This window comes from Triturus cristatus, chromosome 8 (assembly GCF_964204655.1).
Source record: "Triturus cristatus chromosome 8, aTriCri1.1, whole genome shotgun sequence".
NCBI classification, from domain to species: domain Eukaryota; kingdom Metazoa; phylum Chordata; class Amphibia; order Caudata; family Salamandridae; genus Triturus; species Triturus cristatus.
In genome coordinates this window covers 1133200085-1133228001 of record NC_140591.1, presented here as the reverse complement: position 1 = coordinate 1133228001, position 27917 = coordinate 1133200085, and the positions used below count along the sequence as shown (strand labels likewise).

The 27917-nt window shown below is 43.2% G+C and overlaps 1 protein-coding gene across 1 annotated transcript in view; it reads right to left on the bottom strand.

Moving 5' to 3' along the window:
- AFF3 (ALF transcription elongation factor 3) overlaps positions 1-27917 on the bottom strand; it is a 1727663-nt gene that overhangs the window by 171030 nt on the left and 1528716 nt on the right. Inside the window, exon 11 of the mRNA XM_085622771.1 lies at positions 17698-18723. Within this exon, the coding sequence (XP_085478897.1) occupies positions 17698-18723 (1026 nt within the window). The remainder of the gene's footprint in view (positions 1-17697; positions 18724-27917) is intronic.

Here is a 27917-nt window from a genome sequence, read left to right as displayed (position 1 = left end):
ATATATGCTCAAAGTACAGCGCGGTATTAATGAAATAATCCACGCGTGCGCAGACATCAAGCCTAACATAAACTTTCCAAGGAACGGGGAGAAAAAAAAAAGAGAGAGCCGAGCAAAAAGAACTTTGTATACTCGTGTTTCAACCGTAGTTCCCCTAAAAAGTATATGAGGGACCGACAGACAAAAGATCCATGTGCATGAATGCCGTCAGCGTCACCTGATAGAATAAATCAATGCAATCCACCGTGCGGTGTCGTTGTGGAATAGATGTACTATAGTGGCAGAGCCAACTGACATATTTTGGCCTTAGAATATACAAACTAGTCATAATGTAACAACATTGGTATATCTTAAATGGACAAACAGTTAGATTGGCATCAAGTAAATTGAATAACAAACAGTTAGATTGACATTAGATAACCAATTATTGTAGATGGAAACAAATACCGTATGCATGTTAAATGTACATCTACAGCAACCATATTACAATTCAACCTGATCAAGGAACCTCATTGTAACAGTTTTATATTTACAGTTTACTCATTTGGATACAAGTCTCCTCATGTTCATTGAGGCCATGGATAACCGCCTCAAGGGCATGAATCCAACGGCATTCCTTGTAGTTAAGGGAGGTAGCAATATTCCCTCCTCTCTGATGCAATACAATTTTTTCCACTACCCACCATTCAATATGTTCATGGGTGTGGCCCATCCTAGTGTAGTGTTCCACGAGGGGAGCTCCCTGTGTCCTACATTTTAGTCTACTTACATGCTGTAGGATTCTGTTCTTGACTTTTTGAGTCATTTGACCTACATAGATCAGTTGGCATGGACATCTAATGGCATAAATAATATCTTGGCTATTACAGTTAGTGAATTGATTAAGACCATATGTTTTCCCCCAATGTGTAAAGCTTTTTCCAGATATAGTATAGTTACATGCTTTACAGTGACTTTACCTATGATGGCCAGTTATTATCCATCTGGACCACGATTCCAACCACAAGAAACTAGTTACCAGCAAGGACCACTATATCAATCACATACCACATATCAAGACAACTTTGGTCCATCTACTTCTACGTCTTTTTTAGGGGAGCCCACTTGGACCAATTGGGACCAGAATTGGAGGAGACCACCCAGATGGAACCAAGGGAAGGGCAACCAACGAGGCAACTCGAGAGTTCGTTTCCAGACGCAGCCACCACAGAATCACGGCGAAATTCGGGGCAGACGTACCGTTGGTAATTTCTACGTCTATCAATGAGCCTAGTAATGTGTGCAGGCTTGAAATCGGACCTTCTACTATAACACAAGAAATGCCAGTATGTATTATGGACATGAAAGATCCAATACTTAACATTTCAAAGTATACTTTGAGTAAGGCTGAACATGATGTGTTGTCAAAAGGACTGTCCTTTGTACCGACTGCTACTCCCAACACATTTAACATCAAATTAGAATTGCAGCAATTCTTCAGAAAGATTTGTCTGAAACATTACTTCATTAAGAATGATGGATATGAAAAGAAGCTAGCGGCAACTAATTTTCGTCCAGTATCTACATTTACACCAGCAGCGTATCTTATGAACGAAAAAATCATAGCTTATGAGAAAATTGTTGGAAGTGAGGTCATGAAGTTATTGAATAACACCAAATATATCAGACATAACATCACAAAAGAGGAAAGACTAGCTCTCCATTCATTGAATGAAAACAAATCCATTGTGATTAAGACTGCAGACAAGGGGGGAGCAGTTGTGGTACAAAATACAGAGGATTACATTGACGAGATTAACCAACAACTCAGTTGCATGACCAGCTATACTCGTGCCCCTTGTGACCCCACAAAGGAAATTGCCAAACTAATCAGAGATCTTACCAATCGCGGCATCGAGAAGGGATTCTTGTCGGAACACGAATGTAAGTTCCTTAATAAGATAAATCCCAGGATTCCTACAATTTATACCATTCCTAAAGTACATAAGAGTCTACAAAAACCGCCGGGAAGACCAATCGTATCCGGATGCGGATCTGTGTTGGTACCCTTAAATCAATATTTGGACAGTTTTTTACAGCCGTTCGTTCAGGAGACTAGATCTTATCTCCGGGACACGATGCATACCATACAATTGCTTGAAGATCAACCTTTTGATAAATCCACACAGTTATTTGTGACACTAGACGTTTGTTCATTGTATACAAGCATACCACAAAAGGAGGCAATTGAAGTCATCAGTAAGGTATTGGACACGGATGTATGTCGTTACAACGCACACTTTTACAACGCATGCACTTACAACGCATTTTTTACAACGCAACATCCACTACAACGCATTCCATTACATCGCAGGACACTACAACGCATTTTTAAAAACTACCTTTACAACGCATTCCATTACATCGCATACTACCTTTACAACGCATACCATTACAACGCATAATATTACATTGCATTTAAGGTAAGTATTGGATAGTATAAGGGTAAAAATTACTAATCTTACTCCAGGGGGTGCAACAGTAGAGTAATTGTTGGATAATATAGGGGTAAAAATTACTATTCTTACTCCAGGGGGTGCAACAGTAGGGTAAGTGTTGGATAGTATAGGGGTAAAAATTACTATTCTTACTCCAAGGGGTGCAACAGTAGTGTAAGTGTTGGATAGTATAGGGGTAAAAATTACTATTCTAACTCCAGGGGGTGCAACAGTAGGGCAAGTGTTGGATAGTATAGGGGTAAAAATTACTATTCTAACTCCAGGGGGTGCAACAGTAGTGTAAGTGTTGGATAGTATAGGGGTAAAAATTACTATTCTAACTCCAGGGGGTGCAACAGTAGGGTAAGTGTTGGATAGTATAGGGGTAAAAATTACTATTCTAACTCCAGGGGGTGCAACAGTAGGGTAAGTGTTGGATAGTATAGGGGTAAAAATTACTATTCTAACTCCAGGGGGTGCAACAGTAGTGTAAGTGTTGGATAGTATAGGGGTAAAAATTACTGTTCTAACTCCAAGGGGTGCAACAGTAGGGTAAGTGTTGGATAGTGTAGGGGTTTTAATGTAATATTATGCGTTGTAATGGAATGCGTTGTAAAGGTAGTTTTTAAAAATGCGTTGTAGTGTCCTGCGATGTAATGGAATGCGTTGTAGTGGATGTTGCGTTGTAAAAAATGCGTTGTAAGTGTAGTGCGTTGTAAAAGTTGCGTTGTAAAGGTTGTATACCACTGGACACTCATCCCAAATCCCATTGGATCCCTACCGAATTTCTGATTCAACTGTTACAGATTGCCATGACAAAAAATTACTTCATTTTTCAAAATGTCTTTTACTTCCAATGCAGAGGTGTGGCGATGGGGGCAGGGTTTGCACCGAGTCTAGCGAATCTGTTTATGGATTATTTTGAGGATAAGAACATCTATTCAGATCAAAATCCATATATCGACAATATATCAGCTTGGAAGCGATATATTGACGACATTGTCATGCTGTGGTCGGGCACTGTGAACCAATTGATGTCATTTCTAACATGGCTGAACTCTTGTAGTACTGACATTCAATTTACCATAACTCACAGTAAGGATTCAATCCCATTCTTGGATTTGACACTGGAAGAAGAAGATGGCAAAATAGTGATGAGCCTATACAAAAAACCTACGGACAGAAATACACTATTACAATATAATTCCCATCACCCTAGGAACCTTAGGGATAATCTTCCGTATGGACAATTTTTGCGATTGCGTCGCAATTGCAGTAGGAGGGGGGACTATTTCAAGGAAACTGACATCCTCATCATCAAACTAAGGGAGAGGGGGTACCCTAGGGGACTCCTCAATAGAGCCAGAAAAAGAGCCTGGTATAGACCACGAGAAACCTTACTTGAAATACAACCAAAAAATCAGGAAATGGACAAGTTGGTGTGTGTCACAACCTTTAATACTCGTAGTAATGAGATTAAAAAGGTTATTAAAAAGTATTGGAATCTAGTTGGTTCTGAAATCAACATGCCAGAGCCACCCTTGTTTGCATTTAAACGTGCTAAAAATGTTAAAGATCATGTTGTGTCGTCATATCTAGAACCACCTCCCCATTCTGACATAAGATCACAACTTAGTCTACCACCTATAACTGGCCATCATAGGTGCAGTCACTGTAAAGCATGTAACTATACTATATCTGGAAAAAGCTTTACACAGCGGGGGAAAACATATGGTATTAATCCATTCACTAACTGTAATAGCCAAGATGTTATTTATGCCATTAGATGTCCATGCCAACTGATCTATGTAGGTCAAACGACTCAAAAAGTCAAGAACAGAATCCTACAGCATGTAAGTAGACTAAAATGGAGAACACAGGGAGCTCCCCTCGTGGAACACTACACTAGGATGGGCCACACCCATGAACATATTGAATGGTGGGTAGTGGAAAAAATTGTATTGCATCAGAGAGGAGGGAATATGCTACCTCCCTTAACTAAAAGGAATGCCGTTGGATTCATGCCCTTGAGGCGGTTATCCATGGCCTCAATGAACATGAGGAGACTTGTATCCAAATGAGTAAACTGTAAATATAAAACTGTTATAATGAGGTTCCTTGATCAGGTTGAATTGTAATATGGTTGCTGTAGATGTACATTTAACATGCATACGGTATTTGTTTCCATCTACAATAATTGGTTATCTAATGTCAATCTAACTGTTTGTTATTCAATTTACTTGATGCCAATCTAACTGTTTGTCCATTTAAGATATACTAATGTTGTTACATTATGACTAGTTTGTATATTCTAAGGCCAAAATATGTCAGTTGGCTCTGCCACTATAGTACATCTATTCCACAACGACAACGCACGGTGGATTGCATTGATTTATTTTATCAGGTGACGCTGACGGCATTCATGCACATGGATCTTTTGTCTGTCGGTCCCTCATATACTATTTAGGGGAACTACGGTTGAAACACGAATATACAAAGTTCTTTTTGCTCGGCTCTCTCTTTTTTTTCTCCCCGTTCCTTGGAAAGTTTATGTTAGGCTTGATGTCTGCGCATGCGTGGATTATTTCATTAATATCGCGCTGTACTTTGAGCATATATGCTCATTGTCATTCGTTGGGGTGAATAAAGATTTGAAATCGTTTCAGGTTTTATGTCTGTGCACGCGTAGAGTATTCAATCAAAACCGCGTAGCACTGGGAGCGAACGGAGCTCAAATATGTGTTCTTTACATCTTCGTGGCTATCAATAAAGTTTTAGACTATGAGTCCATAGACACGTAAAGTGGATTTGGGAATCCATACCATGCTTTCCAGTAGTTCCCCGTCAGTTCTCGCGTGGGTGTATAAAATAGCGGAGCGTTCTCCCCGCGCGCTGCCATTGTTTGCCTAGCCCTTGTAGACACCGGACGTTCATTTAGTGTGCGCCAAGTAAGTAGTTGATGCTATTTTTTAGCGTAGTAGATACTGTATACGCTTGATGTTACTCGAATGATACATGCTGTTCGACAAATAAAATAGGCTTTATGTCTGCGCACGCGTGGATTATTTCATTAATATCGCGCTGTACTTTGAACATATATGCTCATTGTCACTCTTTGGGGTGAATAAAGATTCAAAATCGTGTCAGGCTTTATGTCTGTGCACGCGTAGAGTATTCGATCAATACCGCGTTGCACTGGGAGCGAACAAAGCTCAAATATGTTCTCTGCATCTTCGTGGCTGTCAATAAAGTTTTAGATTATGAGTCCATAGACACGTAAAGTGGATTTGGGAATCCCTACCATGCTTTCCAGTAGTTCCCCGTCAGTTTTCGCGTGGGTGTAGAAAATTGCGGAGCGTTTTCCCCGCAGGCTGACATTGTTTGATTAGCCCTTGTAGACACCGGACGTTCATTTAGTGTGCGCCAAGTAAGTAGTTGATGCTATTTTTTAGCGTAGTAGATACTGTATATGCCTGATATTACTCGAATGATACATGCTGTTCGACAAATAAAATGTAAATTTCTTTTAAGTAGTTAAATTGGTCTTCACATTGTTTGCGAGATGGAAAGAGAATTTTAAATTTAATTTTGGACTGTGCCTTATGCTACCTGGTGGGGCCATGTTATATGACAATTGACTCTAAAACTAAGCAGTCACGCTTAAGGTTTTGCCAGCTCTACCACACGGAATAGATCTCCTTATTTGAAGGTGTTTTGGTATAGTGTGTAGTGGACATTTAATGGACTATACGAGATTTAATTTAGGATAATTGCACCAAGCGTACTTAATTACTTAAGAGGATCGTTTGGCCTTTCTATCCACAGATCCGGGTGATCGTTACGACGGCACCGCTTTATTTGCTGTGAACAAACATATTTTAAGGTATGTGTACACCAGGTGTCTTTTGAGGAAACGGTTGTTTATCACAGGGTAGATTGCATATGATTATGAATCTGCCTTATTCATTACAGAACATATTGATCTGACTGAGAGGTCGGCTGACATCTCCGTATGCGACCCTAGGATAATTCATTTCTTTCCTAGTCCTCAGGTGAGCATTCAGCCTCGGATATTCTTTCCCTTTTAAAAAAAATTAAAATATAATACACACACATAGTTCTGATTCTCTTCTTTGTGATTACAGGCAGCCATACGTGTTTCTTTTTGTCCTGATGAAGACCCGCTTTAGATGCGCACTAAGCTGCACTCCTTCTTAGGGTCGAAACGTCGACGTTACCTGTCTAATTGGTCCATGCAATTCCACCATTTGAATTACTGAATAACATATACTGTGGTGTTATATGCTATCCGATTTTGGACCATTCTTGTTCAAAGTATAAGTGTGTCATTGTGTATATATATATATGTTTTTTATGTCAATTTATGTTTGAATGTTATGTCACTAAGCACTATCAGTCACTAAGCGTTTCATGTTACATTTCAGTTATTGTTGGTCAGTCCTGTGTAATAGTAATATATATTTTTTGATTCAAATATAGTGAAAAGAAAATCACGTTGTGTCTTTCAAATTGATTTATATGTGTGTGTTTATATAACTGTCGTTAAAGGAATATAGGAACAGTTATCAAATGCATGTAGTGCAGTTCAAATTAAGTAGATTCCCAACAGAACCACTGTTTTTGCTGTACAAACGGAGATTTAGTCAAAACATTCAAAACCAAAGTCTCACCCATGCAGGAATAGATCTAAATTATCTAGGACAGGTATTGGACATGACTTTTAAGAGTCTGGTCACTAAGCCCTCTTCATCTGACATATTTTTTCACTGCCCTCTAAATGACTGGAGCACTGCCCATTGTCAAAGCCAACTGTGTCCCAACCTGCAAAAACTCCATAAGTAGGATCTAAGTCTTGCTCTCACACCACCATTAAAAGGAACCTCATTGCCAATTATAGGTTTTACAAGTTGACCATTTTCTGTAGGCCTGTAATGTAGTGACCATAGTCTACGGACCTCCCTGACCTTTTAATCCCCTCTGCTCAACCTCCAAGCTGTCAAGCAGACCTTGTGTACAGACTCCATCCTCAAGATTGGTAAGTCCAGACGAGACGAAGCTAGAGGAAGTGACCATTCCAGAGACACTTGCATCTACAACAACAGATGGAACCAATTGGCTCGAGGCCAATGAGAAGCAATCAGGACCACATTTGCACATTCTTTCCTACTTGTACAAGAAAAGGCTTGATGAGAGGAGTGGAGGAAAGACATACAAGAGGTCCTCGACCACTGACATGAAAGTGCATCTAACGCCCAAGCCTGAGTGTTCCTCTCCCTTGCACAGAATTTTTGAACTTTGACATTGAGACTCAAGGCAAAAAGATCCACCATGCAAAAACCCCATTGAGGAATGAAGAGAGAAAACACTTCTGGATCGATGGAAAATTCCAGGGAAGATAGAATCTCCCTGTTGAGAAAATCCACTGCCTGTTTGGAGGTCCTCTGAATGGGAATTGCCCTCAGAGACAGAAGGGACTCCAGGGCCTAAGAGAACATCTTGTGAGTTATTCTGCTTAGGCTCCTGGAACCTGTCCCCCCTTGCCTGTTGACATAAGCTTTGGTCGTTACATTGCCTGTCCTCACTAAGACAGCCTGTCTCTGAAGACGAGAGGGGCCTGTCTCTCTGCTTTGAACTCCCTCCAATTTGAGGATCTTAGCCCTTTGCTGTGGGGCCAGAACCCCTGTGCCTGCAGCGCCTCTTCCCCAGAATGGCATTCATGGTAACAATCACTGGATCTGGTACATCTAACCGCACCCCTTTTAACAGATTGTCTGAATCCAACCACCTGCCAGATCCTCTTTTTACTTGCTGGATGAGGGAAATAGAACATATCAGGTCCTGCAAACCCAGATCGAGAAGAATACAATTGACCAGTTTGTGAAGATGGAAACAAGACCATGAAACCGGGAAAACTGTGGAGGCTAGATCTCCCTGAACACAGGACCATAAAACCACCTTTGCATGCTTGCACCCTATCAGGTCCATGATATGCCTCTGAAGGTTCGCAATCTGGCCAGGTGGCTGCAGAACCCCTCTTTATTGAGTGAGAAACTGTACCTCAATGAGGATGAGATCCTGCAGAGGACTTTAATTGGACTTCTCCCCATTTACGAGAAAACCATGAGACTCAGGGACATCTTAAGGATTTTGGGGCCCTGGGCCAAACGTAGTTTCAGGGCCCCTGTTCGGAGCAGCTTTAAATTTATGATCCAATTCCAGCTTTTCATGTCCTCTTTGGCCTGTGCACAGGCACACTCATCCAAATTCTAAATGTCTTTAAATTTAATATTAAAGGATAGATAGTTATGTGTGTTTTCAACACTGTAATGCAAAAGCAGCTCACTAATATTATTACAAATAATATCTGTGAGCCACTTCCATTTCTCATATGTGAGGTCCTGTTTCCATCTAAAAAGAACTTTTTTATGGCTGTTGCATGATGTTGAAAAACAACATGACATTCTCTGCATATAGTCTGTAAAAGACTTCCACACATCACCCATATTAACAATAAACTAAACGAAAACGGTATTTAAAACAATCTATGTTTGAAGATCATTCAAGGTCATCAGGGCAGGACTGCATGGAGAACATAGCCAGATCTGTCAGGGCCCCCCTAAAAGGCTGGGGCTATGGGCCAGAACCCATTTTACCCATGCTTCAAAATGTTTCTGATGAGACTGAAGTACCTCCAGCACCTGTTTGCATGAAACAACAGCAAGCCCTTTGAAGAAGCCTCGATCAAGCAGTCGTTGAGGTATGGATTGACAAAAATACCCTAGCTAGGAAGCAGGGCTACCAAGGGCACCAACCCTTTATTGAAAACCCTGTGGGATGATTGAGCCCAAAATGAAGAAATCAGAACTGATGTGATCATTCTCCAAAGCAAACTGCAAACATTTTTGGAGTGATCTCTTTATGGGCACATAGAGATAAGCATCCTTCAGATCTATAGATATCAATCAATCTCCTGGTATTGTTACAAAGGGATAAAGGCCTGCAGAGTCACCATACAAAAGTGAATCCAAGAATTTATCCATTTTAAACTCAGAACCGGCCTGCATGCACCTGATAATTTCTGTACCAAGAGGATTGAATATTCCTGCGTCTCTTTACTTTGAAGGCCCTCTGACAATCACTCTTTTCTTGAGCAACAGTTTCACTCCCTGTAACACAGCCAGACAATTGAAACCTGCCACTGAAAGGAGGGTGATCACTTCTGTCCTTGGAAGCCTCTGGAAAAAGTCTATCACAAAACCCTTGTCGATTATGCCAAGAACCCAGTGATCTGTAAGATCCTGGTGCTATTATTCCAAAAGATGCTGCAGTTTTCATTTGACTGGAAGAATTCTGGAGGAACTATAATTGTAAGGACCTCTTCTTGGCTGGACCCTTCTTATTGTGATCCTTCTTAGAAGAAAACCGCCTGGGTTGATATTTCATCCTACAAGGGGTATAAGATTTGAAATCACAATGGGGAGAAGATCTAACTTTCTTATTCTAAAATCTCCAATAATCAGACCTTCACTTGTAAGGAAGAGTGTGCTTCCGGTCCTTGAAAGCCTTTGTTATCATCGAATCCACATGCTCCCAAGAAACCATATTGCGTTGAAACGGAATCTTCATCAACGCATTCTTATACACCAGTTCAGTTTGCCACTCCCTCATCCAGAGCTTATGCCTGGCCGCCACAAGGCTTCTGAAGAAATTGCAGTTGCCGTAGCCACGTCAAAAGAGATATCGGCCAACAAAAGTGCTTGCTCTTTCATGTAAGTCAAAAGCTCTGAACACCTTAGACCCTTCTGTATAGCCACTGCCATCAGATCAAAGTCTTTGATAACCAACTGAGCAGTATACACTGCATACAAACTAGACTTGAGTGACATATTTTCTGCTGCAGATGCCTTTTTCCAGTCAGCATCTATTTTCCCATTAGAAGGGTCAGCAGGAGAAAATCCTCATGATTCATATTCGTTTCAATAAAAAGAGTAACCAAGATCCAATCCACCTTCACATTGTGTGGAAGAACATTGTCAACCTCCAGCATGTAAAATTTCTGCAGGAATCATTAAACCGTCTTGGATCTGCCCGGCTCCATCAAGGCATACAGCATGGCGAGCAAGGAACCGGACAAATTTCCCTCCAATCTAAGCAACAGGCTTTACCAATCACCAAAACAGCTCCAAACACATAAAACATAGTCTAGTTTGTCTAGTTTGACTGTGTCAGGTAAGAGACAAACAAAGACAGAATGTGTGAAGGCGGAAGGGGTTTATATAATTCAAGATGGCGTGGGATTGGTGTGTGGGGGAGGCATCAGTAGTTAGGGCTTCAAGCGAGGGAGGGACAATAATCTAATGCAATTTCTTTAATGGTTCCAGCAGTGCACATAGAAACCTATGACTCTTGCAGGTGTTCACGGGTAACCGAAAAAAGTGTGAGAATTTAAAAAATGTGTAAATGTACCCTCAGGCGGTGTGGTAAGTTTCCAGCTGTAGTTTTAGTCACTTTTTTCTGAAGTTGGCCCAGAGCTTCTTTGCGAACCTTCCTTATGTGTTAAGCACCATGATCTAAGTGACAGGCTCACTGATTTGCAAACTATTAGAAATGCATGCCATAACCTCTTCCTTACAGCAATGTACATGCATGCTTTCATTGGAGTCTGCTTTCATTGATGTCATCTGGGAATACTGAGGTCTGGTGCTAAACGCCAGTCTGGCAGGTTGTCCTGAGTGGTGATTACACACAATGCCAGGAATAAACATATACAGACTTAACTATACAAACTATTTGGGCTTTGTCTTGGCTACTGCACAGCAAATCTCAACCACATCTGGTCTTTATTTTGGATTAGCATTTATATGACTCTTTTTTATCCTTAACAAAGCTTGCAGTACTTTCAGACATATGAATATCAACTCTATTAGTTATGCATGACAGGAAGAGTGTTGGTTGAGGTGTGGTGAATCGGTGATGTGCATGAGGTTTGGAGGTGTCCTCCAATCAGGTGGACTGTCACAACATTTTATTGCATGAGGTGCACAGCGAATCAGTGTGTGAGGCATGCCACAACATATTATTGCATGAGGTGCAGAGCGATTCAGTGTGTGCGAGGATCACTTTTTGCAAATAAATACCTGTGGTTCTCATAGGCTGAAGCCAGGCAAAGTTACCTATTAGACAGGAACCAGATCTCTATTGCTTTTCTGAAATACAGGTAATTGCAGATTATTCTTAGGTACATCTTGAGGTTGTTTGAAAGTGTGCATGTCTGTACACTAAAGGAGGTGCTCTAGAAGTGAGTGTTTAAAAGGGGGCATGATCAGGAGCAGAGCCATTATGGATTTGCAGTTCTTACTTTGATAGTAGAGTCAGAAAATGGATTGTGGATCCTGTCTAGTTTGGGTGGTGGGCAAAGCAGAAAAGTTGAAGTAAATTCTTTTTTAGATTGTTAGCCAGTGCAGGACTATGAGTGCAGGCGAAATATGTTCTTGTCAGCTCAGAAATTGTTTAGCTACAGAATACTGAATAGGTTGTAGTTTGCTGATTAGGTGTCACAGGAGCCCAGAACAGAGGCAATTGGTATGATACAATAGTTCCACAGCTCTTGAGAGTGAAATGAGTTGGCCCCAATGCTGCAATGATTACCTGTTCACTACAACCACCCCAAAACTCTTTCTGTGGGCCTAAGGGTTGGAGATCTGTATCCCACCTGGCTATAGGACAAATTAACCTCAAGTGCCAGGAGTAGTGGCATCCATCAAAATAGTCACTATTGTTTAAAAAGAGCTACTCTTTGTAAGAATAAGTGAATGCAATAATGGTGTCTATTACTGGGATGGAGGAGCCCACATAGGTCCTTATTCTCCCAGACACTGTCTGCAGTAAGAGCAAGAACAACATTGGAAGTAGGTATATTTAGGACCCCATCAAGCTGCCAATATCATTTATTTTCCTTGCAGGGACTTCATCAATGCAAGAGGCCTGAGAGTGCAGGGATTGGGGTGGATGCTGATATTCTATTTCTGGGTGTTTGGTGGTGTAGGATAAACAGAGTGCCATTCATTCACTCACAGGTTTCAGAAGTAGTGAAACTCCATCAAACATTTTGATGAGCTTGATCTCTCTCTCAACTAGTATTACACCTTCCCTACATGAGCCGAAATATACATTTGTTCAACCCAAGGGAGTAGAATTGTATCTTATACACATGAAAGTAACCATGCAGTTTATCATTACTTCAGGTACGATCAACGTTTGTGATTTACAGCACTTAGAAACGGTGGAAGTGGCGCACAAATATTTATATGTAAACAATTAATAATGATGAGATTGATTAGAATGAGTTGGACACCAAGCAACAGGTAGTCACAGATGCCAAATACAGGAGCTAAAGCTGAATGCAAAACAGAAATGTTTAGTCCTGTAGTGCAAAAAAAAACTAAGGGTGAATGCAGCGGTCAGAAGACAAGTGGAGTTTCTCTTAGAGATGCAGAACAACTTAACATCGTCCTCCTCTACTATTACTGATGAGCTGCAAACATCAGATACAAACACAACACCTCTTACCTCTCCCCTCACACACACCTATCCAACCACAATCATCATCAAGGAAAAATAAATCACCATACCTCACAAGTACAATTGAGTCAGGCAGAGTGGTATATCTGTTTGGGATACGACTCCACATCCGAGTTGGCCAGGTGCGGACATGCACCCGACAACTTCACTTCAAATTCATCCTACTGAATGCAGTATGGATTTCTGTGCGGAAAAGGGCCTGGAAAGGGGTCAACATATACAGGAAAGGTCCTGTTATTACTGGGACCTGCATGTCAGTCCCCATTCTGAGCCCATGTGTAATTGCACCGTGGATGGGCGGGACTACCTGTTGGAAACAGTAATTCCTGCCCCAGTAATAGGCTGAACAACATGTAATCGGACCCTACGTATGAGCGATGAACATGGAAACCATCATCAACAACAACTCAAAATCTAGGAACTGAAATGATCTACTACAATGCATCCAGACATTCTACTGTAATTTCATTCAGCCTCCCTGTTAGACTTGGCATCTGTTGGGGTGTTTCTCCTGAGTTTTTGCTTTCCGACCTCCCGGTTTTTACTCTGTTTTTGCTGGTGTAATGATTCCGCGCACTTTTCTCACTGCTGATCAGTGGTAAAGTGCAAGTGCTCCTGTTGTAAAGTGTGTTATGGATTGGTGTTTCCATGATTGACCTATTTGATTTATGTGCCAGTCCCTAGTAAAGTGCACTGTGAGTGCCAGGGCCCATAAATAAAATGCTGTTGGTGGGCTGCAGCAGTGGATTGTGCCACCCACGCAAACAGCCTGTAAAGTGTAACTCTGGCCTGCCATTGCAGAGCCTGTGTGCAGCCTGGGGCTGCCATGTCGACTTGGCAAGTGCACACACTTGCCAGTCCCTAAACCTTCCCTTTTATACATGTTAGTCACTCCTGAGGTAGGCCCAAGGTACCCCTGTAGGCAGGGTGCATTGTATGTGATAGGTAGGACATGCCTTGGTGTGTGTGGCATGTCCTGATAGTGAATTACAGCCTACTTTGTTTTTCACTATTGCAAGGCTACCTGTCCCCATAGGCCAGAATGGGCAGTTTGATTATAACATCCTATAATCCTAACTGACCCAGGGAACATGGTAGAAATTCGAGTTTAGTATGCCTGAACTCAGAATGATAAAATACATCTTTTAGTGAAGATGGTTTTAACATTCTGTATTTGAAAATAGCACTTTTAGAAAGTAGGTATTTTCTTACCTAACCATCCAACCTGCTTCTGCTAGCTTGTGTATTGTCTGTCTGATTTGTGAGTGACAAGGGCTGGGGGAGACTCCAGGAGACAGGGTGAGTCAGCAGAGGGCTGAATAGACCTATCTGCATGTAGATGGGTGGGAGGAGTAGCACCTGGGTCTGAATAGGGCTATGCTTGCCTTCCACAATGCTGGCTTCACCTCCTGTGGTGCTTCTGAGGACCCTGGCCGACACTGACAAAGGAAGAAGGTGCACACTGACAGAATGCACCCAGAACTGGTTTGAACTAGGTACAGGACCCTCTGCCTTCAGAAGACAAAGGATTTGCTAGTACAAATATTGGGACCCAGACCCCAAAATTTCAGAACTCTTTTTGATCAAGAAGACTGCCAAGAAGAAGAGCTGGAGAAGCTGTGAGGAGGAACTGCCACTTTGCTGTGTGCTTTGCTGTGTTGGGCTGTAGTGGCTGCTTCTGTCTTGGGCAATGAAAGGACTGGACTGAACTTTCTGCAATCTACTTTTGTGAGTTTCTCCAAGGGCTTGAGGTAGAGCTTGCTCCCTGTTCAAGAAGTCTCAGGAAAAGCAAAGACTTCAAGCTCGACGCCATCTACGACGCCGCTGTCGACTCCGTGTCCTGAAGGCACCACAGAGGGCACCGCCGCAACGCTCCACTGTGACCCTGGTCTCACCGATGCTGCTTGCTGACGTCACCACCGAGCCACTGCTCACACCATGACTTGTGGGCACCGCACACCGCACCGCCTCGCTTCACGACGACGCCTTGGTATCCCCGACGCCGACGCCGCCGCTCCACGCCGGAATCGACTCCACTGCTTGCACCGCGGTACGAGTGCACCGCTCGTAAAGTTACACGACGCACCACCCTCATCCTGCATCGCAGCCTTGGCCTATCGACGCCGGTGCCATCTACTCCAGTTCGTCAGCTGACGACAGCGCTCCAGCCACGATGACGCCGCTGCTTGCACCGTGACCTGCCAGCACCGTGACGAGCACCGTCTTCATCTCACACCGCGACCCTGGTCTCACCGACGACGCCATCTGATGCCGCCACCGAGCCGCTGCTCGCACCATGACCTGAGGGCACGGCACGCCACACCACACCGCTGCACTTCGCATTGCAGCACCCAACGCCTGCTGACGCCAGCGTTCCTGACTTCAGCAAAGAGGAGTTCGATCTGCAACGCGTGTGACTTTGAGGGACCCGGCGACTCCTGCACCGAACTCCTAAACCAACGCCTGCGGACGCCGTGTGTTCGGAAGCTCAACGAGAGGTCATCGACGCCCTGCATTTCTGAAAGGTACTGTTTGTGGGTCTTCCTGATGCTGTAGCTGGCCCGTGACACCGCGGTCAGCCAGAACTGTTTGGATTTATTTGCTCACGACGCTGTGATAGCCCCGGATGGAGCTATCAACATCACGGAACAGTTTTACAAGGTTATTTTGACAACTGAAGATTTTTTAAGTACTGTATTGTGGATTTTTATATTTCTGGTCTTGTCTTAAGTATATAAAAATATTGGATATTTTTCTAAACTGGTGTGGTGAAAATTTGTAGTGCTTACACTGTATTACTGTTGGTTATGTGCAAATACTTTACACACTGCCTCTAAGATAAGCCTGACTGCTCGTGCCAAGCTACCAAGGGGGTGAGCAGGGGTTATTTTAGGAGTGTAACTACCCTACCCTGACTAGGAAGAAGGGTCCCTATTTGGACAAAGGTGCAAGCCCTTGCCAACTAGAGACCCCCATTTCTAACACTCCCTAGTCTACATCATCACTCAGACAGAACTATAAAATGCAACTTGATGCTGGCCGAACTAGCAAAACTATATTAATCTCTTGAAGGCAAAAGTCAACATCTGCACATCCACAACCAGGTAACTCAGACACCTCAGAGCTGAGGGTGGCTTCTAGTCCATCCGGCTCCCCACTTTCACTTTCCAGCATTGTCAGTACAACAAATGCAGAACACATCTTCCCCAATCAAAGTCAACCTGCACTCTAATTATTAGACTATTTGACTAATAACCCACGTCTCTGATTACCCTGCATGTGACTGATGGTTCCACTAAGCGCCTCATGTACAAAGCCATTTTGCAGTCGCAAAGCCTGCGATTCGCAAAGTCATAGGGTTTCTAACAGCATAATTGCTGTTTTTTAAGGTACTATTCCCACTTTGTGATTCTGTAATATGGTAACAAATTGCGAAATGGGTTTAAATAAGAATAAAAAAATCTGTATTTTGAAGCCTCATGTTTAGGGCGTCCATTCTAAATAGTGATTTGTTATTGTATGTATCGATGTTTTGCGACCCAAATCTGGTGGCAAAACACTGAAAAGTTACTGACTTCTGGTAACACTTTGGCAAAATAGAATGGGCATCTCAGGCAGGGTTCCCGCTTGTGAATGTAAAAACCAATTGGTTCAGGAGTCAGCAGTGGTCCCTTTGCTGGCATCGCAATTTGACCCCTACCAGACTATTGATGAAGTTGTTCGGTTTTGAACCCACTTTGCTTTGCAATGTTGTGAACCGACCTATTAGCACAGAGGTTGTTTTGCAAAATTCTTTTTTTCTGTTAGGAAAAAGTCAGTGCATAATACCACTTGTTGCAAATGGAAATTTCACACATCAGGCCCTAGACTCGAGAAAAAATCCAAACAGCAAACCCACATACCAATTTTCAGAAAATTCCATACGTCTTCTATATTTTCAAATCTCCGAATAGAATTTGAACCAACACGAGGCAAAAAGAGAGAAACGGGACAAAGAAAAGGAAGCGAGAAATGGGAAAACAATAACAGAGGGAGAAAGCAGGAATAAAAAAGAACATGAAAAAGTGGGCTAAAGTTACAGGAAGTGCAGGCTGGCAGAACAAAGCCCTGAGCTTTAATGAAGACTAGGCAGCCTTGGGATTCTTCAACCCCGGAATTCATTAGTGCTGAATAATAACTTAGGCACCTGTCCTTACATTTTTGTTTTACAATGTTTTAAAAATAAGGTACTGGACTCGAGTGGGAACTTAATACAATACATGTAGCTATAACATTACACACCAATAGGTACATAACATGCTAGTTCTTACTTTGCAGTGACTCAGATAAGGGACATTTATTAAACCTGTACAGCGCCCAGAGGTTATTTCGTTCATGGTGAGAAGCACACCGCTTATATTTTTGGAGTATTACATTTCCATTCAATTGCTATGGCCTTTTACTTTGAATTTTTAACTGTAACTATGATTGCTTGAATTCATTTTTTGAGAAACATTTTCTTTTTCACATAAAGTTACATGCCACACACATATGTTAACTGTTTACACTGAGTATAGTGTAATATTAAAAACTAGGGACTGTGGCAATAACCAATGATCAATAAATGCCAAAAATGTACCTTGCGTTTCCTTTTGCTTTTTGGAAAACAGTTTTCTGGTGGGAGGTCCGCGCCATTCCTTAGCTGTGGGAGGCCTTCTTCTGTTGGCTTTGTGCTCATCTCTAAAGTCTGGTAGGACAAAGGGTATGGTATTCGGGATAGAAGACCCAAATCAATCTGAACCCACAGTGACCTTAACTCATCAGTGTCCTTTGAAAGGGGTAAGAGCTCATTTCTGCCAAAAGGAACTAGTGTGTAGAAGGGTTCATCCGGCTCCTTGGCTGTATCACTTGTAGTCCTGGTGTTGGTGGACCCAACAGCAGTGTTATAATTATTAAGTCGGTTATTATTACTCTTGACGCATTCTTTCAGTCGCTGGTCAGTGCCAGCGGGAATGGCAGGAAGTTTTGGCAACTGAGAATTCTCTTGTTCAGAGTCTACACCTAGGTCCGATGATGGCGACAAAGATGAAGATTCTGCCTCAATAAACTCCTTCGATTTGGGAGCTGGTTTGCTTATCCTCCGCGTCCTCCTCTTTTCGCAGGCAACGCTGGCAGGCCGAAGTTCTTGCCTGCACAGAGTTCTGTTGGTACAAGTCAGTTTGCTTTTAGACAGCTCGCATAGGGTGTCTGCCAAAATACCTTGGCTCAAGGCCTGGTCCTGGTGGCAAGTCCCTTCACCACCAGCCGAGGTCCTCTCTGTCCTTCGTAGTAGCTTTTTACACAAAGACGCTTTCAAAAGTGAATTTTCATCTACAGCTGCAACTGCTGCCACCTGAGGTTTCTGCTTCCCTGTTTTCTTTCCAGGGGTTTTATTAGCAGTCCTTGGTCGCTGCTCCTCTTTGACCGGGATCTGGGTGTCGCTGGGCGGAGAGCAGCAAAGCGATGGGACTTCCTCACAGTCCTGCTTTTTGTCCTTTAGCTGGCTGTAGTACTGCCTGCTCTCCACCTCTTTAATGCCATTTTGATTCAGAACAGAGCTCTTTTGAGGCTTAACTTTGTTTAGCCACTTGTCCAACTGCCACTTGTTTGATGCTGGCGGCTCAGGCTACAAAACAAAATAGCAAGTTTCAGCATTTGAGATGGATACAATGTACTCGTGCCCTACATAAGCATACAACAAAACATATAAAAACATGCAAATTATGGTCCTACATTATACCAGCATGGTTTACTTTACTCACGTCAGTGCTAACACACATCTTCTTAACCCCTTGGCTGCGGCAGGAATTCCGCTGCAGCGCTGGGGGGGGTTTGGGGGCAGCGCGGTGGCGCTGTGCTCATGACGGAGCCACTCCGTCATGAGTCACGGTTGAGCTGTGCTCATGACGGAGTGGTTCCGTCACGACTCCGCCCACTGCGCTAATTGCCCGCACAGGCGGGGAATTAGCGCCGCGTGGGAGGAGCGGCCGCCAACGGCCGCGGCATGACGGAACCACTCCGTCATGAGCACACGGCACCCGTGGTTCATGACGGAGTGGTTCCGTCATGAGCAGGGAAGGGGTTAATATGTTTTTACGTGAGTGTTCTCACAAGTAAACAAACAGGCATATGGACGTTAAAGATATTAGAAATGTGGGCTAGTTTGCAACGAAGTGAGTAATTTTGTTACAGTTGTAGGTTCATGCATAAGAATTTGGGAAAGTTACTCATTTTTGGAGATTACAATAATCTCAAAGACTACATGGATTTCCATGAGCACACCCAAATTCAAAGAACAGATGGGCCTCAGTTATACAACCTACTGGTTAAGAGTTTGCGTTATGGTAGAAATACACCTTAACTCTTTTCTAATTTGCCCCACTTGGAAAACATATTTCCACATTGATCAAATCCGTTTTTGCAAAACTGATGACAAATATGTGACTGTTTAATGATTTTTTTCACTAGATTTTCACAGGTACTAGAGCCTTTTTTGGCACTAAAGTGAAGAGTGCATATGTACAAGAAACTGTCTGAGCACGGTGTTACGACAAAATTATTAACGCCACACACCAGCAGTTTCAGAACGTAGAGATGCGCCATGTTTACATAAATACGGTGCACCCCTGCGTTTCTTCAAGTGCTGGTGTTAAAGAAGCTGCCTAGCACCAGCGCAGACACCCTAGCGCCATTTTGCCAGGGTGCCTGTGCAGCAGGGGTGATTGTTTATGTGCAGGAAGGGACACCTTCCTGCACATAAACAATCTTAACAGGCAATTTGCTCTATTCGTGTGTGCTGCAGAATGCACCACACGTGGAAAGAGCAATATACGAGGAGAAACAAAACATTTTTCCTCCTTTCGCCTATTTAAGACCGGGTATTTCCTGGTCTTATATTTGGCGCTGACCCATACCTTGTAAATATGGGGCAGCGTCAAAAAGCAATGGGTGTTGCGGCAGAACACCCACTGCAACGTCCATTGCCCGCACCTTTCACGCTATGTGCTGCGTGAATAGGGGCATTATTTACAAGGCGGCGTTAAGCCACCTTAAGTGGCTTAACGCTGCCTTGCAGATAAGGCGAAGGACTTAACGCCACCAGAACGTCACTAAAAGTGATGTTCTGGCGGTGTTAATTCCTTGTAGAGATGCCCCGGGGGCATATTTACAAGGACTTAACGCCCCCAGAACGCCGTTAAGCCCTTTGCCTTATTTACAAGGCGGCGTTAAGCTACTTTAAGTGGCTTAACTTCGCCTTGTAAATAAGACGAGGGACTTGTCATGTGGCTCAGTGAGCAATGCACTTCCAGCACTCATTGAACAGAACTCATGTTTCTGCTGATGTGGTGATGGGTGAGGAGGTGGATGATTTTGTGGAGTGCACCATGACTTCTGTATCGGTTCACTTCTGCCAGACCAGGCAGTTGCCGGGAGGGAGGGGACTATATCACTATCTAGTTTGTTTCCCCTTCCCCCGCCCACCACAAAAGTTACAGTTTATGGCAGGATTCTCAATTGTCCCTTTTTAACTCCTTGGTCTCAGTGATCCCTCTGGGGGACGGGGGAGGCTGCTGCTTCTCTCCTATTGAGCATGGAACTATTACCACCCTCCATTCATTTTTTTTAACCAGATTTTATTGGCATTTAAAATTCGGCACAATGCATACAAACCAATCTATGTGGTAAATACCTATATCTTAATGCATTGCTGACATTCTATACTCAACCCTCCAACTAGTATCTCGTTCCCTCTCTCTTGAGTTGCTTCTGCGTTGTTGCCCTCTCTTCTCAGGTGACTAACGACTAGTCTGTCCCTGCAGTGGGATCTTTTGATTGCATGCGTCATGTGTTCCTATGTCGATGGCGGGGGGAGGGGCTTCCTGGGGAGGACCTGTCTCCTCTCTATCTGTCCTGCTCTACCTCTGCTGTCCGGTTTCGCAGAGGGGAGTCGTCAGGAGTTAGCTGCTCCTGTTCCTGCTCGGGTGCTGTCAGTTCATCTACTAATTGTCCCCATGCTCTGACTCTGTCAATGGTGCCTATGCCCCGTTCTGCCTTTGCCAACAGTACGCTCCCTTCCGCACTTGCCCATTTTTCGAGCTCATGCTTCCATGTTCTAGCCCTTGGTACCCCTGCCGATTTCCAATTCCTAGTGATCTACCGCTTGGCTAATATCAACGCTAGATCCTGTAATTTTGCTGTTGCTTTGGTTTTGGCTGTATGTGGGATCAAGCCCAGTATGCAGTGCCCTGGGGTACGCTGGATTTCTTTATCTACAATTGCTCTTAAGATGTGAAGGACCTCTTCCCAGAATGGAGTCGACTTGGGTCAGTCCCTGAACATGTGTAGTATGTGTGCCTCTCTAAACCTACACCTAGGGCATGCCGCCTCCTCAACATGGAAGTGCTTCCTGATGCGCGCCGGAGTGAGGTAGACCCTTTGTAGGACGTAATAGTTAATTAGTTTAAACCTTGCATTTCTAGTTGCTTTTAATGTTCTCTTGACTATACTCTTCCAGGCCTCCTCAGATCGTCCTGCCACTGCAATTGCTCAATCGATTTCTGAATGTCTTGGCTCATGGCTCTATATTGACAAGAGACTGTTTTTATCCTCCCCGCCGATATGGCGCTATATCAGTAGCCGTCCAGTACCTGGGTCTTCACGGTTCCTGTCCCCCAATGCTTTCTCATACTCATGGTGATTGCCCTATGTAGTAGCAAGTGACCCTGGGGTACATCATATTCAGCCCGAAAGTCCTCGAAGGGGAGCATTTCTGAGGCATGGTATACGTCCCTCGTTCTCTGTACTTCGGCCTCCTCCCAGTCCTCTTTATCCGCCCAGCTCCCTCTGTTTGGGAGGCCACAAAGTAGCACCAGCAGCAGCTCTGGAAAGTACGGGATTCTATGATTCGCGCGTTGGAGGTACCTGGACCAGCACTTATTAATCATCTTGGTTTCCATAGTGTCTTGTGTTGTCTGCCTTCATACTTGCAGTATCAGTTTTGCCTTCTCCGTGCCTGTAGGCACGAATGGATACTGGGTCCGTTCCGGGTTCCGCCCTGCTGCTAGCCACTGGATCAGCCAGTTGAGCTGCGCCGCCAAGTAATATAGCTCTAGATCTGGCACCGTCAGTCCACCTGTCGCCAAAAATCGTTACAGCGTGGTTAGGGCCACTCGTCTGCGGCCCGTTCCCCATAGGAACGATGTGATCATGGAATCCAGGTCCTTAAGCATTGGCCTTGAGATCCATACTGGGAGGGCACCAAAAAAGTACAGCAGTCGGGGCAGGGACCACCTTCCATTGATCCATCCCAAATCTCACTCCCTTTGAATACCAGTTGAGCATAGGCAGGCTGCTTTATTTCTGAGCGGCATACTGGTTGTACATGACTCCCCCAGCAGTGTGCTTGGTTGGAGAAGAAGAACACCAGGTAATGGATCTTGTGCACTACAACACCATTCTTTTTCAGGGGACCAACAACACTTTCTAGTTGTACCATGGCTGCCAGGGTAGCTTTTGGTCCCAACTGCGGCTGGATCCACAATGCTACTGTGAGCGAGAGGTTGTCTATGAGCCTATTCACCGAGTATTAACAATTTAGCGCCCATGGATTGGGTTTCTTCAAGTAAAAGTCATGCTGCCTGCCCACCAGGTGTCCACTGGGTGTAGTGTACAGGTCTTCATCAGTGTTAATCCAAAAGTGAGTGAGGAGTTGGGAAGGAAAGCCAAACCTCAACTAAACCTTGTATTGAACTACAGACCCCTGTCCAACTCATCTTGGGAAACCAATAAATATCAGCTAAAAATGTATATCAATGAGAATCATTTAGTAGCTGACTACCAGTCTGGACATTTTAAAATGGCTAGATAATTTTTATTGCAAGCTGGACAATGGTAACACCTGGTTATTGAGCTTACGCGCTCTCTCAGCAGCATTGCATATCATTGATCACCGAAGATAGCTCGGTGTGCTGGAAAACAGAATGAGAATCAGAAATGCAGCCCTGAAATGATTCACCTCATTCGTATCCCAGAGGGAATGGTTGGTGAAAACGGTCTTACACACCTCAGGAACCTCCTGCTTGTTATGTAAATTCCCCCAAGGATCAAGTATTTCCCTCACCCTGTCTAGTCTCTACCTTGAACCACTAAGCCTTTTACAGAGGGAGTCGGGGCACTAATCAGTGATTTCCTGGGCTAACTGAAATCCACACAGGATTCCAAGTCAGCTTCTGATAGATCTGCACTTCCATCCCTGTCAGAAGCAAGGATGGGGTGCATGCCTTCCTCTATTCAGTTATGACCCTGCTGTTTTGTCTGGCTTCTCATTTGCAACACACATATCTCACCCTGTTAGAACCTATTTCCTGCACTAGATTTCTGCTCTGCTGCTGCTTTGGAGGATTGGAGACCCTCAAGATGAGGAAGCTAGGTAAGGATAAAATATGTTTCCAATGCTGCTCTGTGCTTTTGAGAGTTTAAGTGAGTAAGTAAGTGAGCGAGTAAGTGTGACTGTTGGTAAGAGTGTGAGTGAGAGGGAAAGCATGAGTGACTGAGTGAATGAGAGTGAGTGTGTGCATAGGAGTGAGTGTGAGAGTGAAAGAGAGCTAATTAGAAAGTGGTTGAGAGACTGACTGGCTAAGTGAGTGTAAATGTGAGTTTCTGTATGGAAAAGCAAGTGAGAGTTAATGGGTGAGAGTGAATGAGTGAGGCTATGAGTGAGCGAGTGAATGTCAAACTCAGAAGTAAACTGTGGAATGGTAGGATGTGACAGTGAACAGGAGATGCCCACACAACTTAGTGCAGTGTCCAGAGGAAGACAGACTAAAAGGTTTGGTGGTCAACACATTGGTAGGGGGCTCCAAGAAATCATGGTTTTAGGAGGAATCAATCAGGCTTCTGTGTAGGTTCAAAAGCCAATCACAGGCCTGGTCAAACTCCAAATAAGACAGCAGATTAAGGCATAAGGATAAAGCATAAACAGTTTCTACTGGTATTTCCAGGCTGGAAATTTAAACAAGGGTTTTGCAGGGAATCCTAATTTAATGTAGAAATGTCACAGCACTGTTACATTAGAGTAAAGTCTTTATTGAAGAGTCAAATATAAAGCTAATTTGTGCACTAGAAAGTGTTCTCGTTCAGGCAATACTAACTTTGTGACAATAGTGTCCTACCAGGACCCACATCATTTGTAATACAACTGCCAAATAGAGGCCAGGTGCTCAACATTACCTTTTATAGATCAAACCCATATATTCATCTCTATGTATGGTGGATATGGCCCAAAGGTGACACGCAGAAAGAGGAACGTCTCCTGTGGCTGATTGTAATTTTTTGCAGGCAAGGTGTGCTTTCTTTATAGTCAAGTGCTATTATATACAAAATGTAGAGGTTAGGCAAAACGCATGTAGGACAATTATGGTTGATAACTATGCTAAAAGCTTAAAGTGGAGAGGCAGGGATATGATACACTATTTGAGGCAGTTTTGGAAAAGGTCCACAAGATTCCATATGGCCCTTTCCCTTCATGTGACACTTACATCATGCCACCAAAGTGTTTCTTTGTGGACCACTAGACCACCTCACACCAAACATTGCATTAGTTGCCTTCACCCTAAAAAGGTGTTTTTTCCCAATCCCCCTTTGATTCTGCTTAGAAGGAAATAACAACTCAAAGCTGGTCGTTATCTGGAACGGACTCCTCTAAATTGAGACAAGGTCTACAAAAGCCATCTTGGTCCACTCCCCAGCTTTAATAAAGCATATAGGTGAAAAACACACCTGCGGAAGTGAGTTCCACTGACTGCTCATGGAAAGATAGAATACTAATAAATTGTCTATTCATAAATCCAGACAGGATGAGTGGGGCCAAACTTCTAGATAGCATGGAATATTGAGGAAATCTCTGCTACGGGAAACCTTTAGAAACTTATATTGTATTCACACCTCTCTTTTCCCCATTGCATGAGCATCATCTTTCCACTCTGAAGAGGCTGAACTGGTATGTAGCATCCATTAAATACTGGACTGTGTAACACAGCATAATGCACAAGTACACTCAGTGCCTGGAAAGTATTAAAATAAATCGTTAACTTCATACCTACAACTAAATAGCCATGATAAAAAATATTAACTGTGCAAGTTTATCCGTCAATTAGTAAATCTAGGAGATAAAAAAAATCTTACAATGCGTTTAGCACTTTAATACTTGGAGGGAATTGTAAAATGCAACGGGTTCCTTTAAGTAACGACTGAAAAAACCTAGGCAAATGCGACCAGAGGTTGTCTTGTAATTGGGTTCGGGTGCTATGGGAATTCAGGAATGCAATTAGTACATCTTGTGGACCATTCTACATGGCTTTTGCAGACTTCAATCATAAAAAAATCACTCATACATAACATTAAATGGTGTTTATAAATGTTCTAAAATAGAGTTCAGTTGGGTAACCATGGACATCAACATTAATCTTTATTTATCTTATGCCTGCACCAAATGTTACATGCACTTAGTTTACACTGACAATCTTGAAAAACGGTTCTCTCCGATGGTATTTCTGCAAAGACCGCACATATCCCATTTTCCTTCACACCCTTCCATTACCGTGTTCTGTCACTGGATGACGTTCTCTCTCTCTCTTCCACCCTCCCCGTCCTCCTGTCTCGCTCATTTTTTTTCTTTTTATTTGGAATAGGCATCCTCACACACACTCCCCTCTTCATGTTTTTTAAAATTAGTTTGGTTTCTCCTTCTACCACGTTTTTTCTATTTTTCTATTTTTGCTGGTGGTCACCTTTATTTCTCCTCTCATCCTTTTTCTGACCCTGACTCCATCTTCTGTTGTTGCCTTATCTTTTCTTCAGTCCTCTTATGTTATTCTTTCCATTTCTCCATCCTTCTTAGGTCGAGCCTGAGCCAGCGCACATGCGCTGCCCTGCGAGACTTATTGTAGACGAGTACCTAATTGAAGCCCCGCCCACTCTCCGCCCATGTTTGCCATTGGCTTGTGTCATTGTTTGTCCTAAATGCTAGCTTCTGATTCATCAATATGCTTGTTAGTCCCTCCTTAGTACCGCCTCCTCGTCCTTTGTCACCTCCTATGGTGATTGGTGCCTTTACTTCGATTGTTACATGGTACGTGTTATTTAGACTGTGAGCACTATTTTCTTTAATGAGGTTCTCCTAATGCCTTCTCTACTCCCCCCTCCCTCCCACTGTCCGTGCCTTCTCCCCCTCACCCCCACCCGCACTCCTGTTGTCCGTGCCTTCTCCCCCCGCCCGCCCATTGTCTGTACCTCCTCCCTCCCCGCCCTCTCTTCTGTTGTCCGTGATGACTACCGTTTGCAATGCAATAGGTCTCACGTAATGCGTGTCCTATTGATTTGTAAATGCTTGTTACTGTTTAGGTTGGGGTACAACTAGAAAAGGCTACATCAACTCGAAAATCACTTTTAGCCTAAACAAATCTGCACACCCTTTCAGTTCCAATTTTTAGGAATTTTAGAAAGATTTTACAATGTTCTAAAATTAAAACTTTCTTTTCTAACTAGATTTAATATGAGATCCACAACTATTTTTTTCCAAAATGTTGATATTCTAATATCAATCATTGGCTGAATGTTCTTCTTTTTTTCTGCCTTTCAACAAAAATGTATTTCTACTAATTTGTTTTAACTCTGAATGAGTTCTTAATTATTTGGTTTTAACATACTACGTTGACTTACATATGTGAGTATAAAAGTCAGGGTATGGAACAAGATCCTGGGCCAGTGGGCCATCCAGTAGGGTGTTGAGGCAACTGGAACTGATTCATTTGGGAGAGAGTTAGATATAAACTGCAGAATGAGCTTCTGTATGGATGAAGAGGTTGTTGCTCAAAATTAATTGTTTCTGTCACTCTGATGAGTGACAGAAAGAGAACAAAAAGTTTTTACATTTCTGTGTGCATGTGATTAGCCGAGGATGAATGTAAGTAGCCAGCACAAGCACGCTTTCCTCTTTCCTAAAGTGACATAATTAACCCAAGTCTTCCAGATGTTACCCAACCCTATAAAAAGTTGTGAGAGTCCCCCCGAAAAATCAGTATTTGGAAAACATTTTAAACCCTGTGTGGGAGGATAAACTGTCAGGGGCAGTGTATCCACCCATGCCAACCTTTCCCTTATCTATGCCAGCCCCAATAACCACGCCATCTCCCAGCTGCCTCTCCATACTCATAACATGATAGCAGGACTATCTTTAGTCCAAAAAGAAGATAATCCTTCCAACAGGTCCACAGTTATATTAAAAATGTCTTCGGTGAAGCAAAATATAGTCCTTTGAGTATTTATATTGTGCCATGAAAATCATAGAGGCATTATACTTTTCATTTCAAAAGATAGTCCTCCTGATAGAACATCTACAATATGGGTAGGTGCTAGAAATGTGGTTGCGGTGAGAGTGGGGTGGCAAGTTAAAAGTAGGAGCAGTGAGCAGTAGGAGGGGAGTTAAGGATTATCCTTGCCATCACCTATCCCACCTACATTGAACCAAAAACGTCACACACTGTTCTGTGGGAGTTAGACACCCCCATTGTGCATTAACAATAAGGCATCTGTAAACAAACACTGGTCAAACTAATAGGTCTGTGTGTAATGTAACAATGCATGCAAACACAAGCCCCTAGTAGTAATGTTTCCACCTAACTGTGGGTATAAGCCAGACTTACTGGCTTTGTAATTGCTTGATAGTAGCAGTGGTGGTGGTGGAAGCGGGAATAGGGATGTGATTTTGATGATATTGGTGGTGTTATTTGTGTTGGTGGTTGTGGTACTATTGAGGATATT